Source organism: Natator depressus, chromosome 1, assembly GCF_965152275.1.
Source record: "Natator depressus isolate rNatDep1 chromosome 1, rNatDep2.hap1, whole genome shotgun sequence".
Lineage (NCBI taxonomy): Eukaryota > Metazoa > Chordata > Testudines > Cheloniidae > Natator > Natator depressus.
In genome coordinates this window covers 120,907,522-120,922,134 of record NC_134234.1, presented here as the reverse complement: position 1 = coordinate 120,922,134, position 14,613 = coordinate 120,907,522, and the positions used below count along the sequence as shown (strand labels likewise).

Below are 14,613 nucleotides of genomic sequence, written 5' to 3'. Positions count from 1 at the left end.
CACGAGAAGTAATTCTTCTGCTCTACTCTGTGCTGATTAGGCCTCAGCTGGAGTATTGTGTCCAGTGCTGGGCACCACATTTCAGGAAAGATGTGGATGAACTGGAGAGAGTCCAAAGAAGAGCAACAAAAATGATTAAAGGTCTAGATTGAAGGGAAGACTGAGAAATGGGTTTGTTTATTCTGGAGAAGAGAAGACTGAGAGGGGACATAACAGTTTTCAAGTACATAAAAGGTTCTTAGAAGGAGGAGGGAAAAATTATTGTTCTTAACCTCTGAGGAGAGAACGAAAAGCAATGGGCTTAAATTGCAGCAAAGGTGATTTAGGTTGGACATTAGGAAAAACTTCCTAACTGTCAGAGTGGTTGAGCGCTGGAATAAATTGCCTAGGGAGGTTGTGGAATCTCCATCAGGATGTCAGAGATGGTCTAGATAATACTTAGTCCTTCCATGAGTGCAGAGGACTGGACTAGATGACCTCTTGAGGTCCTTTCAGTCCTAAGATTCTATGTATTTGTTTCTGTTGAATTCTCCTGAAGAGACCATACTTTGGAATGACTGCATTTCCTCCATATTATTATTGTTTGCCATATTAGTTCTACAGTGCTACATATGTGAATGGTGCTTTAGGGACCAATAGGAAAGGTCTCTGCCCTGAGAACTTATGCATCCCACTAGACAGTGTGTATTACATGTCCTCTGTGCCTGGCCTACAAAGGATGAGGATCTGTTACAGATCTCCACTACAGAGCCTGACTGTGATGGGATGCCTGCCCTTTAAGGGCCAGGAAGCCTGGGGTTAGGCAGCCCTGTTCAGTTAGTCCTACCTGTGTCATAGTTAGCTGCCTCCAGCCAAGGGGGTAAGATTAATTGGGGTCAGGTGACAGCCTGGTTAACTCCCGAACCACTTAAAAGGGCCAGAGAACTCAGAGGGAGGAACCACAGGGAGCAAGTTGGGGTCCTGTGAAAGGCCCTGAAGTAGGTTCTGGAAAGACTCCAGGGTCAGGGCACCATCCCAGAGCAGGGAAGACTGAAAGGTAGCCCAGAGAGGCTGAGCCCAGAGAGGCTGAGCAGGGAAAGCAGCTCGGCAGTCAGCACTATCCCAGAGCAAAGAGACTTAAAAGTAGCCTAGAAGAGCCTGGGACCTGAGCCCAGAGGATGGGCTGAAGAGAAGCCCAAACAAGAAGAAAGAACCTTTTGTTTGTGTGAACTTTTGTCACCCCAGAAAGGAATTGAACTCTGAGAGTGACCTAGCTAGAGGGCTGAGACACAGAAAGCCCAGGTGAGGGGAAACTGAGGCAGGGAACATCCCTAGTGGCATGCTTTGCCAACAAGGGGCAGCTATGTCTGTGACACTGGCTCATATGTTTCTCAATTTAATATCTGCTATTGTGTGAATTAGAAACATATGGGCCTGTTCTCCTCTCATGGATGCATCTCCCATTGATGCCTGTAAAAGTCTGATCTTGTGAGGAACTTGCCGTTTCACAAGATTAGTCTGTATGTGAGCTCAAAATTTGCCCACAAAGGTTGGTTAGGAAGAGAACCATGAGTCCAGGTACAGAACTACTCTCTCTAGATTTGACTCTGTCATCTTCCTTGTTTGGAAAGGGCAGAGATCAGTGAAAAATAATGATGATTCAGTTCTGACAGGAAGGTCTATGCAGGCACTGCCAGGACAGCTAATTCAAAATTAACTGTGCTGGAGAGAGATAGAGGAAAGAGCTAAACTTTCTTAAAGTTTTGAAAGCGAAATGTAGCTGATGTGGGAATGCAGAGGCTTATACACTCTAGAGATGGTTGGAAAACTTTTAATGAAAAATATTTTCAATGAAAAACCAAGAATTTGGAAGCATTTTCATGCCAAAAACAGTGATATCCTTCTTTCTTCTTCCCCTTTTGTATTTTTTCCACCTTTCCAGCTTCAGTTTGATGTTTGTGATTTTCCCTGTTATGCCCACTGTCTCTCAGCACCAGAATTAGTTTTGTTGGAGGCAGTGCTTCCCATCTCTGACAGTAGGAGCTATTTCTACTGGGATTGATGTTCTCCACTTTTCATTTTACCTATGACTACCTCTTTTCCATCTTCTCTCCCTCCTTCCCTTTCTTTCTATTGTTGTTCCTCACCTAGTTGTCTCTCTTCCCATTATCTTCTATGTCCCTCCTTTTGAACTGCTGCTTCTCTTTGCTTTTGCTCATTTCACCAAGGCACATCTGGCACACAGCACTGAGGCGGCTAGGCTGCAGCTGTCAAAAGCAATGCCAGAAAACCCACTCCCTCCAGTGACTTTATGGAGATTTTCCATGTCTGTAGGATTTGCTTCAGTATTATTTTGATCACAAATGCATTTGGTTTCTGTACTGGCCCTGATTCAAATTAAATGGATTTAGTATAATTTTCCAAAATGGAGATGGTGCTATTCCTTTTTTTTTTTTTTTAAATCATTTGTGACTTATTGACTTAAAAGCTCATTCAGCCACAAGAGGGTATTCTATGCCAGTGCACAGCAACAGGCCTTCTTTTGCAGGAGACAAGGCTCAAAATGCTGTTGTGGCATGTTTGTGAAATGTTTTCAGATCTTTGAATGAAAGGCAGGTAAGTGCAAAGCATCAATAATTGATAAGAAGATACATCTTTGGGAACTGGGTTATAGCAGAAAAGATACAGTGATGCATTAACAAAACCCAATGCTTCAGTTGAGGGGTGAATACTCCTAATACACAAGGGTTTTTGGCCTACTGTGACTGCAGAGTCATCAGTACTCCCAGATGATCTGAGTTCATTAATTAGAGAACCATGGACTCCCAAGAGAAGTATTTCTGTATTTCTCCCATAATGAAAATAATGTTTAGTTTTGTAGGAGGTTCTGAAATGCTAGGTGTTCTCCACATTCATTACTGTGCTTCTCTTCATGCTGTGTTTCGAATAACTTTTGCCCTGATCTATACAAAGTTTTATGTTGTACAGGCAATAGAGAACAGAGGTCTGGAGCAAATCATGCACCATAATAGAACTAGGGTTTCTGAAATGAAAAAGTAATTGGGATTCTTGAATGCTAAAGAGGTATTGTGCAATCCAACCAAATACCATCGCCCCCTCATTTAAAGAAGAGTCTGTGTTTCTTTGACTTAGTACTTATTTACCTTGCCTCACCTATTACAATTATCCTTAGTTGAATGCTTCTCAAGGTCTTGTGGGAAAGAAGTGGCTCAAAGCTTGGAAGAATTTGAAGGAATCTCAAAACTACAATGCAAAGGAAGGTGTAAAAGTTATTACCTGCAACACTTTTCTTATAGGAGCAAAACATTTCTAGTTAAGGAGAGAAGCATTCAACTAAGGATAATTGTAATAGGTGAGGCAAGGTAAATAAGTACTATGTCAAAGAAACACAGACTCTTCTTTAAATGAGGGGGCGACGGTATTTGGTTGGATTGCACAATACCTCTTTAGCATACAAGAATCCCAATTACCTTATCGAGCTGTCAGCTCCCACCTTTGGTCTGTGGATGATAGCAGCCTTGATTACCTGCTTGTCCACTTCCCCCTCAAGCACCTTTGTACTTTCTCCTGTGCCAGTGCCTGCCATACATTGGGGAAATTCCCAGTCAGACTCAATAAAGCCATTTCCTTGTCCTTCAAATCACCCCTCAAAATTCACCTCTTCTATAACTGCACTCTAATAATGACAAGGCAGGTGGTGAGTTGTGATTACTTTCCCCGATTGGCTAAGAATTGAGCACATCTGATTATTTTTTGTTACCTACACACTGCACACTAGAATCATAGAATTGTAGGGTTAGAAGGGACCATAATGGTCATCTAGTTTAAACCCCTGCCAAGATGCAGGATTTTTTGTGTCTAAACCATCCAAGACAGATGGCCATCCAGCCTCCTTTTGAAAACCTCCAGTGAAGAAGCTTCCACAACTTCCTGAGGCAGTCTGTTCCATTGTCCTACTGTTCTTACAGTTAGGAAGCTTTTCCTGAGATTTAATCTAATATGCTGTAGTTTGAACCCATTGTCCTGCCCTCTGTGGCAAGAGAGAACAATTTTTCTTATGGCAGCCTTTCAAGTATCTGAAGACCTCTGTCATGTTCCCCTTTAATCTCCTCTTTTTCAAACTAAACATACCCAGTTCCTTCAGCGTTTGCTCGTATGGCTGGCATTCCATCCCTTTGATCATCTTTGTCACTCGCTGCTGGATCCTTTCCAGTTTCTCTATATCCTTTCTATACAGTGGTGACAAAAATTGGACACAGTACTCTAGCTTAGGCTTAACTAGCGCTGAGTAGAGTAGTACTATCGCTTCCTGTGACTCGCATGCTGTGACTCTGTTAAACCTAAAATTGATTTTTTTTTTTGCAACAGCATCTTATTGCTGACTCATGTTGAGGTTGTGATCCACCACAACTCCCAGATCCTTCTCAGCAGTGCTGTTGCCAAGCTAGTTATCCCCCATTCTGTATTTGTGCATTTGGTTTTTCTTCCCTAAGTGCAGCACCTTACATTTGTCTTTGTTGAATTTCATTTTGTTGTCAATAGTCCAGTTCTTCAATTTATCAAGATCTCTCTGAATTTTAGCTCTATTCTCCAAAGTATTGGCAACCCCCGCTCCCAGCTTTGTTTCATCTGCAAATTTGATCAGTATGCTCACTACTCCTAAATCCAGGTCATTAATAAAGATGTTAAACAACACTGGACCCAGAACAGATCTCAATGGAACCCCACTTGATACCTCTCTCTAATCCGACATCATTCCATTAATAATTTCTCTCTGTTTGTGGTTGTTTAACCAATTATGTATCCACTTAATGGATAGCCCACATTTCTCCAGTTTAATTATCAGAATGTCATGTGGAACTGTGTCAAAAGCCTTGCTCAAATCCAGGTATATTATGTCCACCGCATTCTCCCTAGCCAAACCAGTTACCCTGTCAAAGAAGGAAATCAAGCTGGTTTGGCATGATTTGTTCTTGGTAAATCCACTCTGGCTGCTAGTGATTACCCCTTCATCCTCCAGGTATTCACAAATTGAATCTTTTATACATTGCTCCAGGTATTGAAGTCAGGATGACTGGTCTATAGTTCCCCAGCTTCTCCTTTTTCCACTTTTTAAAAAAGATGGGCACTATGTTAACACTTCTCCAGTCTTCTGGGACGTTTCCTGTCATCCATGAGTTTGTAAATATTGCCAGAGGTGCCGAGATTCCTTCAGCTAATTCCTTCAGTACCGTCAAGTGAATAGCACCCAGCACTGCTGATTTGAATTCATTCAGATTGGTCTGACGTGTTCTATAGTTATCCTGATCTGCATCCCTTCCTCTTTATTGTCTATGGTAACTTCATTAGTCGTCTGGTCACTTTATTTTTTGTGAGAAGACTGAAGCAAAGTAGACACTGAGCAGCTCTGCCCTCCTATCGTCTTCCATTACCCGCTCACCTTCTCCATTGAGCAGCGGACCCAACCATCCCTTATCTATCTTTTTTTTGTCTGAAATATTTGGAGAACCCTTTCTTGTTGTCTCTAACATTCCTTGCCAGGTATGACTTTCCTGATTTTGTCCCTAAACACTCTCGCTTTTTCCATGTATGCTTCCTTGGTGACATGCCCCTCCTCCCATTTCCTGTATGTATCCCTTTTCATTTTTAGATAGCTAAAAAGCTTGTTGTGCAGCCACATTGGCCTCCCAGGGCTCTTATCTTTCCTCTGTATTGGAATAGCTTGATGTTGAGCTTCTAGTGTTACATCTTTTAAGAACTGCCAGCCTCCTTTGATTCCTTTTCTTTCTAATTGGTCTTTTCATGGGACCGTGCTTACTACTTCTCTGAGTTGGTTGAAATCTGCCTTTCTGAAGTCCAGTGTCCTTGTTTTGCTGTTCTCATGTCCTTCTTTCCATAGGATCTTGAATTTTATCAGATCACAATCTCTTCCTCCCAAGTTCCCGACCACCTTCATGTTTACAACTAATTCATCCCTTTTGGTCAAAACCAGATCCAAAATGTAGATTCCATAATTGTTTCCTCAACTTTCAAGATCAGAAAGCTGTCCCCTACACATTCTAAGAATTTGAAGCATGTATTAGGTTTTGCTGCAATAGTCTTCCAACAGATATCAGGAAAGTTAAAATCTGCCATTAATATTAGCTCATGTATGTTAGCTAATCTTGTTACCTGCTTGTAGAATGACTCATCCACTTCCTCTTCCTGTTTCGGTGGTCTGTTATAGACCCCCACCATAACATCGCTCTTTTCTATCCCCTTGTTATCCTCACTCAGAGACTCAGCACTTCCCCTTGGACCTCAGAGCAAGTGTATACATTCTTGTTGTACAATACAACATCACCTCCTTTCCCCCCCATACCTAACCTTTCAGAACAAGCTATATCCCTCATTGCTGGTACTCCAATCATGGGAGTTGTCCCACCAAGTCTCTGTGATGCCAATTAAGTTATAATTTTCTTCATATACCATGACTTCCAGTTCTTGTCCATCCTCCTTGACCCGTTTGTTTGTCATGTCTTGTCTTTTTTAGATTGTAAGCTTGTTGGAGGAAGGAGTGCCATTTACTCTGTGTTGATACAATACCCAGCACTTGAGGCCCCAACTTGGTTGGTGTCTTTGTGCCACCACTGTATAAATATTAGCAATATTTGAGGTTCATCCTGTGGCTAAGTTCTGAGCAATTCACAACTATCTCTTAAATTGACCAATAAGATATGAGGCCAAAGTGTTTCTGGTCAGTGATTTTCAACAAAAATATTTAGAGTTTTTTGGTGTATGGGGGGGGGGGAAGATATAAGCTAATGAGAAGGAAAAAAGAGGAGAGAGAAGTTGAGGGTGTTAGTTACCGTGATTATGGCTGAAGGTGCATGAGTTTCGAAATCACAGATTGAATGATCAATGCAATTACTTCAGTCATGGAGCAGGCAGAGGTCATTGTAAAACCTTTTAATCATCATGCCATGAAGAGCTGGGGGCAGATGTTCATCAGTAATATCAAAAAACGTTTTTCCTTTCCCTGAACAATAACCAATTAACCCACCCCTCTTCCCATTCTTAGATACAATAGTCTTGGTGACTGACTAGAGATGCAATAGGATTTTTTAATCTTTTGTGTCTGCCTTTTTGGGGTTTTTTTTATTGCCGTAGCTCTGTTTAATCAGTGTGTACTTCTCAGATTTCCTGCTGCAGAACAAATGTTAAGTGTCCCCGTGTACTCATTTGTACTGTCTGCAAGGTGCTGAGCCCTCTAGCTCTGATCCAGCAAAGAACTTAGGCGTAAGCTTAATGTGAGGCATGTACCCCAGTGCTTTGCTGGATTGGGGCCAGAGTGCCCAGCACCCTGCAGGATTGAACCCTAAATGCACTAATAGTACAAATATTAGGCAAAAAGTGAGCCGTGAACTTTAACAAACTGAAGCCTCCAAGGAAACGTTTCCCTCCATCCCCCAAGAAACCTCCTACTCATAGCTGCCCTTCATTCATTCCTCCCCCAACATCCCTGGTATCACCTCTAGAGGAACACCCAGATAATGTGTGGCTGTGGCCCACTCCTACTGTTGGTGGGGACACTGCTGGCCATTGCTCCCATCTTTGATCTCTGTGGAAAGGATAATTTTGAAAGTTGCCTCCCTTCTAATCCATGGTCTCTTCTGAGATGACAAGAGGCCTGATTCCTGTACCAGGGTTCTGCTGCGTCCAGTTCTTTGCTCAGCTGAGGGTCAGTAGCTCATATGGCTGAGGGAGTTAGCAAGGGAAGTTTCAGGGTTTCTGTAACAACTATATATGCTAGGAAGTGAAACCCCGGAGTTCCTAGCATGGAGTTACTTTGGAACCCCTTAGGTATTCTGATGCACTTTGCTAAACATTATGGGATGCCTTGTGGGCTTCATGCACTGCTAGCCATAGCAAGGGCAGGGGAATGTACGTGTGTGGGTGAAGTAGGAATCAGAATACTTCCTGTACTCCCAGAAGAACCCGGGGATTCCTGGTGTGCTCAGCAGTGGATTAACACACGGGCCCATGGCCAGGGCCCCCGGCCAATTTGGGGACACCCACAGGAGCGCCAGAACCTGTGTAGAAGTTGGGGGGCTACCGGCACCAGAACTGTGGCCCCACCCCTGTTCCTCCTCTTCCCATTGAGGTCCTTCCCCCTGACCAGGCCAGAAGTCAGAGCCAGGCCATGGTAAGAGCCACCAAGAGAACCCAGGCTGCTGTGGGGAGCCCTGGACCTTCTACTTGCCTTGGGCGAGGGGCTGGGGTGCCTGAGAGAAGTCCCCAGCCAGTGTCCCCACTCCCGAGGCACGCTGCCAAGGCAGGTGGAGGGGTTTGGGGCTCCCCAGGGTGGCCCAGGCTCCCTGGGCAGCTCTTACCATTGCCTGGCTCCAGCTTCTGGCCTGGCTGGGCGCGGGTCTTCGGGGGGGAAAGAAGAGGAGCTGGGGGTGGGGAACCATATAAGGGGGCGCTAAGGCCCACCTCAGCCCCCCACCCCCACCAGGAAGAGGCTGGTGCTGCTAGCTGCTAAAGCCAGTGGAGGATTCTCCCTTCTCAGAGAACCTCCATATGCTGTGGAGCCACCACAGAAACTCCTGCATACCCCCCTGCCTTTTTCCTGTGCTTTGCGGTGAGGGAGCTGTAGTAAGAAAGAGTCCTGGGCTTGTTGGGTGGAAAGGAAATTGCCAGTTTCCCCTATTGGGAAAAATTCCTCTCTCCGGGTGCACGGACGATAATGAACCTTGACCCCAGGCTCAGTGTGAGTTGGGTCTTTCCCTGCAAATGTTTTGCGCATCACTTTGCTTTGATAAGCTTCTGAAATGAATCCAGTTAGCAATGCACTGAAATCATTAAAATGAACAGACGTCATTCAAATCAGACCTTTGAAAATGATCCCAGTTTGACTCAGAAGCATGGCTTTAGTTTTCCCACAGCAGAAGTGTTTTGAGAACATCAGATTGTATCTTAGATGCAGTCTATGATCTGCAGTGACATAACAGGGGAAAAAAAGATGAGACAGAGTATTGTTTGGAACGAGATAACCCCAATGGGACTTCAATTTAAGTTCCTCAGCTTAGACCTGTGAAAGTTATTAAGTTTCATGTGTGATCAAATATAGGACCTTCTTGCTAGGGCTTTTTCTTATGGTTTCATGTTTGAACAGTGACAAATGAAAAATAAAGCTGTGTAGGAAGAAAATATTTTGTATGAAGGCACCACTGTGCATACCTTGAAAATAAGTTTTCCTTTTTCTGATGACTTTGTTTCCTCTGTAGTAGCTCCTGAATGTGTCATCTGTATAATTACAGGATTTATGTTGGATGTATTGTGTGGAAGGAAGCTGTCATAATTATATGCACCTGAAGCTTTTTTGTAGAAATAAATAATTGACTGCACTCATAATGGTGTACATAATGGCTGTCAAAGGTGCCCCAAGTCATTAGGTTAATGAATACAGGTCAGCAAGACTTTTGAAGGACAATAATTAATGCCTCTCATTAGAGCTGTTGATATGGTTTAATAAAGATTTGTGCCATTGCACTGGAGTATGGAAACTGTGACAGCAAGCAACTCTGGAAAACTGCAGCAATGGAAGAGAAATGTAATATCAAGTTTGCTAGGGACAACATGTGAATTTTCCTGTTTGGAATTTGTTTAAAGGAACAAGTGCTGACTTCTTCATTGCTGCTTTGCATTTTTTAATTCACCATCTTGTGTAATTATCCCTTTTAAACAAACGTTTGAGTGGATACATTGCCTGGGAAAGGTGTCAGATATTCTGACAGCTCTGGAGACTGCAGTCTTCTCTCCACAAATCAGGGTACAGAGGTACATGCATCCTCCTTATGCACTGGTAATAAACCCTGACGTGGAGAGACCTATTTTTTTTTTTTTGGCACAGGAGGGTGGTTCAGTGTCCATGCTCATTCAGCCTTTCTCTTGAGCACTAATGAGTGTGCAACATTTTAATTCTTTGTAAAGATGTAGGAACTTCAAATATCAAACCCAAACATTCTGTGTTGGAACGCTCAGAGCGTGGTCAACCCGGGATAACTTCAGTTATTTTACTAGAGATCATTTAAAAGTCAGCTAATGTGCTCTCCTATAGGTATTCAAACTAGTAAGAATGCTTTAAAAATTCTAAGTTGTGTGTTTTTTTCTTTCCTTGTGCAAACCTCTCAGTACTACGGGCAGTGAAATGTCTTTCTGGAAAACAAATTAATTGGCTGCAATGAATTTGTAAATAATGTTGCAACATTTTTACATCTCTTTGTAAAATGCCTCCATTAAACGTCGGGTGATAAGGCCCTACTTCAGCAACGCTCTTATGCACTTTTATAAATTCCATGATTTAAGTAGTATTTAATGATGTGCTTAAATGTAAACATGTGCTTTGCTGAACCACAGCCTCAGTGCTGAAAATTTGTAAGTGAAATTGTGAAAAAGTCAAATTCCAGATTAGTTACATCAGCATGTAGCATACTGTTTTCAGTATTTCCCATCCTGTTCCTTATGTATCCTAACTTTTTGTTGGCTGCACGTTGAATATACATCTTTACTGAGCGGCCCGCATGATGCCCAAATCAATGTGTGCCTCCTGCTCTAAATGGCAACCGGGATTTCAAATGTGTCATTCAAGCCTGTTGTCATGCTGGGTTGTAGGCAGCCAGACCTAGTGCTAAAAGCCAGAGTCCACAGTCATGAGACAGGAGTCAAGAGTCAGCAGGATACCAGGAGGTCAGAATCAGGAGACAAACTGGTAAGGTTAGGAACCATGATTCAGGAATTGGAGTCAGGCCAGGTCAGGATACCAGGGGATCAGAGGCAGGACACAAACTGGAGGTTAGGAACCACAAGTCAGATGTTGGGAGTCAAGGTGGGTTGTGATGCCAGGAAGTGAAGCCGGGGAAGCAGGAGCAGAGCATGAGGTGTGACTTTTCCCAGGACCCTTACAGGCCTGGGTTCAGGAGCTGTGGGTCATGACACCTGTAATTGGTGGAAACCACACACCACACAACAGAACCACTAACCCAGGAACCTATCCTTGCAACAAAGCCCGTTGCCAACTGTGTCCACATATCTATTCAGGGGACACCATCATAGGACCTAATCACATCAGCCACACTATCAGAGGCTCATTCACCTGCACATCTACCAATGTGATATATGCCATCATGTGCCAGCAATGCCCCTCTGCCACGTACATTGGCCAAACCGGACAGGCTCTATGTAAAAGAATAAATGGACACAAATCAGACGTCAAGAACTATAACAATCAAAAACCAGTCAGAGAACACTTCAGTCTCTCTGGTCACTTGATTACGGACCTAAAAGTGGCAATTCTTCAACAAAAAAACTTAAAAAACAGACTCCAACGAGAGACTGCTGAATTGGAATTAATTTGCAAACTGGATACAATTAACTTAGGCTTGAATAGAGACTGGGAGTGGATGGGTCATTACACAAAGTAAAACTATTTCCCCATGTTTATTTCCCCCCGCTCCCCACTGTTCCTCAGATGTTCTTGTCAACTGCTGGAAATGGCCCACCTTGATTATCACTACAAAAGGATTTTTTTTTCTCTCCTGCTGGTAATAGCTCACCTTAGAATCATAGAATATCAGGGTTGGAAGGGACCTCAGGAGGTCATCTAGTCCAACCCCCTGCTCAAAGCAGGACCAATCCCCAATTAAATCATCCCAGCCAGGGCTTTGTCAAGCCTGACCTTAAAAACTTCTAAGGAAGGAGATTCTACCACCTCCCTAGGTAACGCATTCCAGTGTTACCTTACCTGATCACTCTCGTTACAGTGTGTATGGTAACACCTATTATTTCATGTTCTCTATGTATATAAATCTCTCCACTGTATTTTCCACTACATGCATCCGATGAAGTGAGCTGTAGCTCATGAAAGCTTATGCTCAAATAAATTGGTTAGTCTCTAAGGTGCCACAAGTACTCCTTTTCTTTCTGCGGATACAGACTAACACGGCTGCTCCTCTGAAACCTGTTGTTTATTGTTCGTTCTTGACGACATGGACTTCCTTTTCCATCTAGTTGCAAGTTTACAGCAACAAAACAGCCTGTAACTTAAACTGGAAGGAGTGGGGATACAGTTGCCTCCCACATTCACAGCTCATCCAGAAGTGGGCTTCTAGCACCACGGTTAAAAAAAAATGGCTACCTGTGATAACTGCATTTCACAGGGTGGGAATCTTTTTACATAGGTTGTGTTCTGAGAATAGTTTAGATTGCATTTGAGAGACTGCCTCATATTGCATTTTCCATTTGAGTTAAGTACTATACTGTATTTCAATATAATGTGTAATCCTACATAATTACCACTGGAAGTTTAACCCTTAACGGGTTTTCCATCAGCTATAAATATTACAGATTTTCGTGAATCCGCCCTGCTGAAGTTAGAATTAGGAGGACCTTTTGCAGCAGATGTGGTTGATTGGCGGGCAGAGGAATACATAGTAGTGCAAATTGGTCACATAGACCCAGGATCTAGAAGGAGACGTCAGCCGCAGGTTATGGTTTTTGCATATCATTGTCTTTGGAAATTTTGTGTCACGTCTTTTGAGATTCCTTTCTTTTACTGATACTGGGTTATCTCCATCAACATTACATGGATTTTTGGTTTTGCTGTGAAATGTACATTGATGTCGGCATTGGCTATGTTATTCGTAAATAGTAAAATTACATTTTATCTTGACCTTTCAGCATTGCATTTAACCCCTCTTTTTGGAACTTAATGAGCTCTGGGGACAACTCCCTCTGACCTGACACTTAACATACAAGTACTTTTGTCTAAGAAGAAATCAAATTAGTGAAATTTGGCTTGAGGGTTTTGGGGGAAAGAAGCACACGAAGAAACAGACTTAAGGTGCTTTTTTGCACTTATGCAAACAGATTTTATGAAAAATGAGCTGATTAACTGAAGGGAGAGACAAATCAGAGTATTATAATGTGTGTTAATGTGTCTGCACATGTAATGCATGAAAATTAAAAGAAGCACCATAGTTTAAAAAATAACCATGACCACAGACACCTACTTTTTTGGGGGTGATTCTGTGTATATGGGTGGCCTGTGATTTGTTGTTGCATCACACCTTCATCATCAGCATTGTAACTGCATACAAACTCATGGTTACTATGGATAAGCTAATAAAAGCAGGTCCATTAGCTCATCAAGTCACATCACTGGGCGCAATGTTGTCGAGGTAATTATAATGTTAAATCAGCATTTCTTACTGATGGGAGGGATGCTATAATTTGTACCAATTGTAACAATCCCCAAGAGATCTTTCTGCTAGCTTAGGATAGCCAGAGTACCGTTTGCTCCAGTCACCCACCTCTTGCTGGACACTTCCCTGGACTGCCCAGGACACTGGGGTGAGGGCAGGTAGCTAAAAATTGTCTATGTTGACATTATGCCACCAGGGGTTCCTTTTCCAAAGGTATCCCCAGCTGGGTGTTTAAGACTGCTTTTTTCATTCTTTGTGCTGCTCCTCTGAGACAAGGGGACAGAGCAGGAATGAGGAATCTCGGCTACGATTTTTGACTGGACTTTGTCTCTTTAAATCCTTTTTGGCTCCAAAGAGAGAGAATCTCTGCACCCATATTTGAAATACACACTCCAGTGTGCATTCAGATAACTTGCCCACATACCAGAGTGCAGCAACATATAATGTTGCAGAAGCTGTTTTTCCTGAGTTCTTTGTAGTCATTTCTCCATGTAAAGGACCAAATTCTGGCTGCAGTTTCCATTGGTCAGTGATCTCCATACATCTTGGATGTAGACCAGAGTTTAGACACAACTGTGTAGACACCAAAATAAAAATGTGTAGAAAAATTGAACAGAGCCATGCACCGCTTTTACTGATCTTTAATTACTGGTGTTGTTAAATTGAATTTCTTGCAGATCGTATACAACTGGACTCTACCTTTAAATTCAAGACGAAATGAGCAAGTTATCACAACTAGAATCTTTGAGATACTTAACAGGTTGGCAGAAACCAACTGTAATAAAAGTTTGTATAAACTGATGACGAATGCTATGAAAATATATTTTATTTTCTTTAAACAAAACTACTAAATTTCATCATTTTCTAATTCTTCAGACTGTCAGTAAAATATAAACTTTCCTAGTTTTTTAAAATTAATTACAATACAGTCATCCTATCCACTTCTTGGACTTAAGTTACATTCCAAGACATGGCATTTACAATCTGGTATTCAAGTATCATAAAAGTTGCTTTACATTTTTTATTTTAACGAATGAAACAATTTTACAGTATTTTAAAAAATACAACAGTTGCTATTTCATTCTGTAAGGAAGCAGAACTTTTCTTTTTTTCCTACAGTAATGCAATCTCCGTAAACATTCAAGCTTTCCTACAGGAGTCTGAAATTGTTCTTCTCTCCATGAAGCATCAGTACCTTCATGCAAATATAGAGACACAAGTAACAATTGCATCAGTCATCTTAGCAGGCGTTTATGTGCTTATCATATTGGAGGTAAGCCAGTGTATGCACTTTGTGTATCCGTGTGTGTGTGTCTGCTTTTGTATCTTTTTTGGCAGTTTAATATACTTTCTGAATCTGAAACCTTCC

At 42.3% G+C, this 14,613-nt stretch overlaps 1 protein-coding gene across 3 annotated transcripts in view; it reads left to right on the top strand.

The window, feature by feature from the left end:
• Window positions 1-14,613, top strand: part of OCA2 (OCA2 melanosomal transmembrane protein) — a 336,400-nt gene that overhangs the window by 115,949 nt on the left and 205,838 nt on the right. For 2 of the 3 annotated variants that reach the window (XM_074965648.1, XM_074965656.1), the window contains exons 7-9: window positions 12,373-12,527; window positions 13,922-14,004; window positions 14,364-14,517. In XM_074965648.1, the coding sequence (XP_074821749.1) occupies window positions 12,373-12,527; window positions 13,922-14,004; window positions 14,364-14,517 (392 nt within the window). The remainder of the gene's footprint in view (window positions 1-12,372; window positions 12,528-13,921; window positions 14,005-14,363; window positions 14,518-14,613) is intronic. The other variant, XM_074965665.1, reaches the window with a different exon arrangement.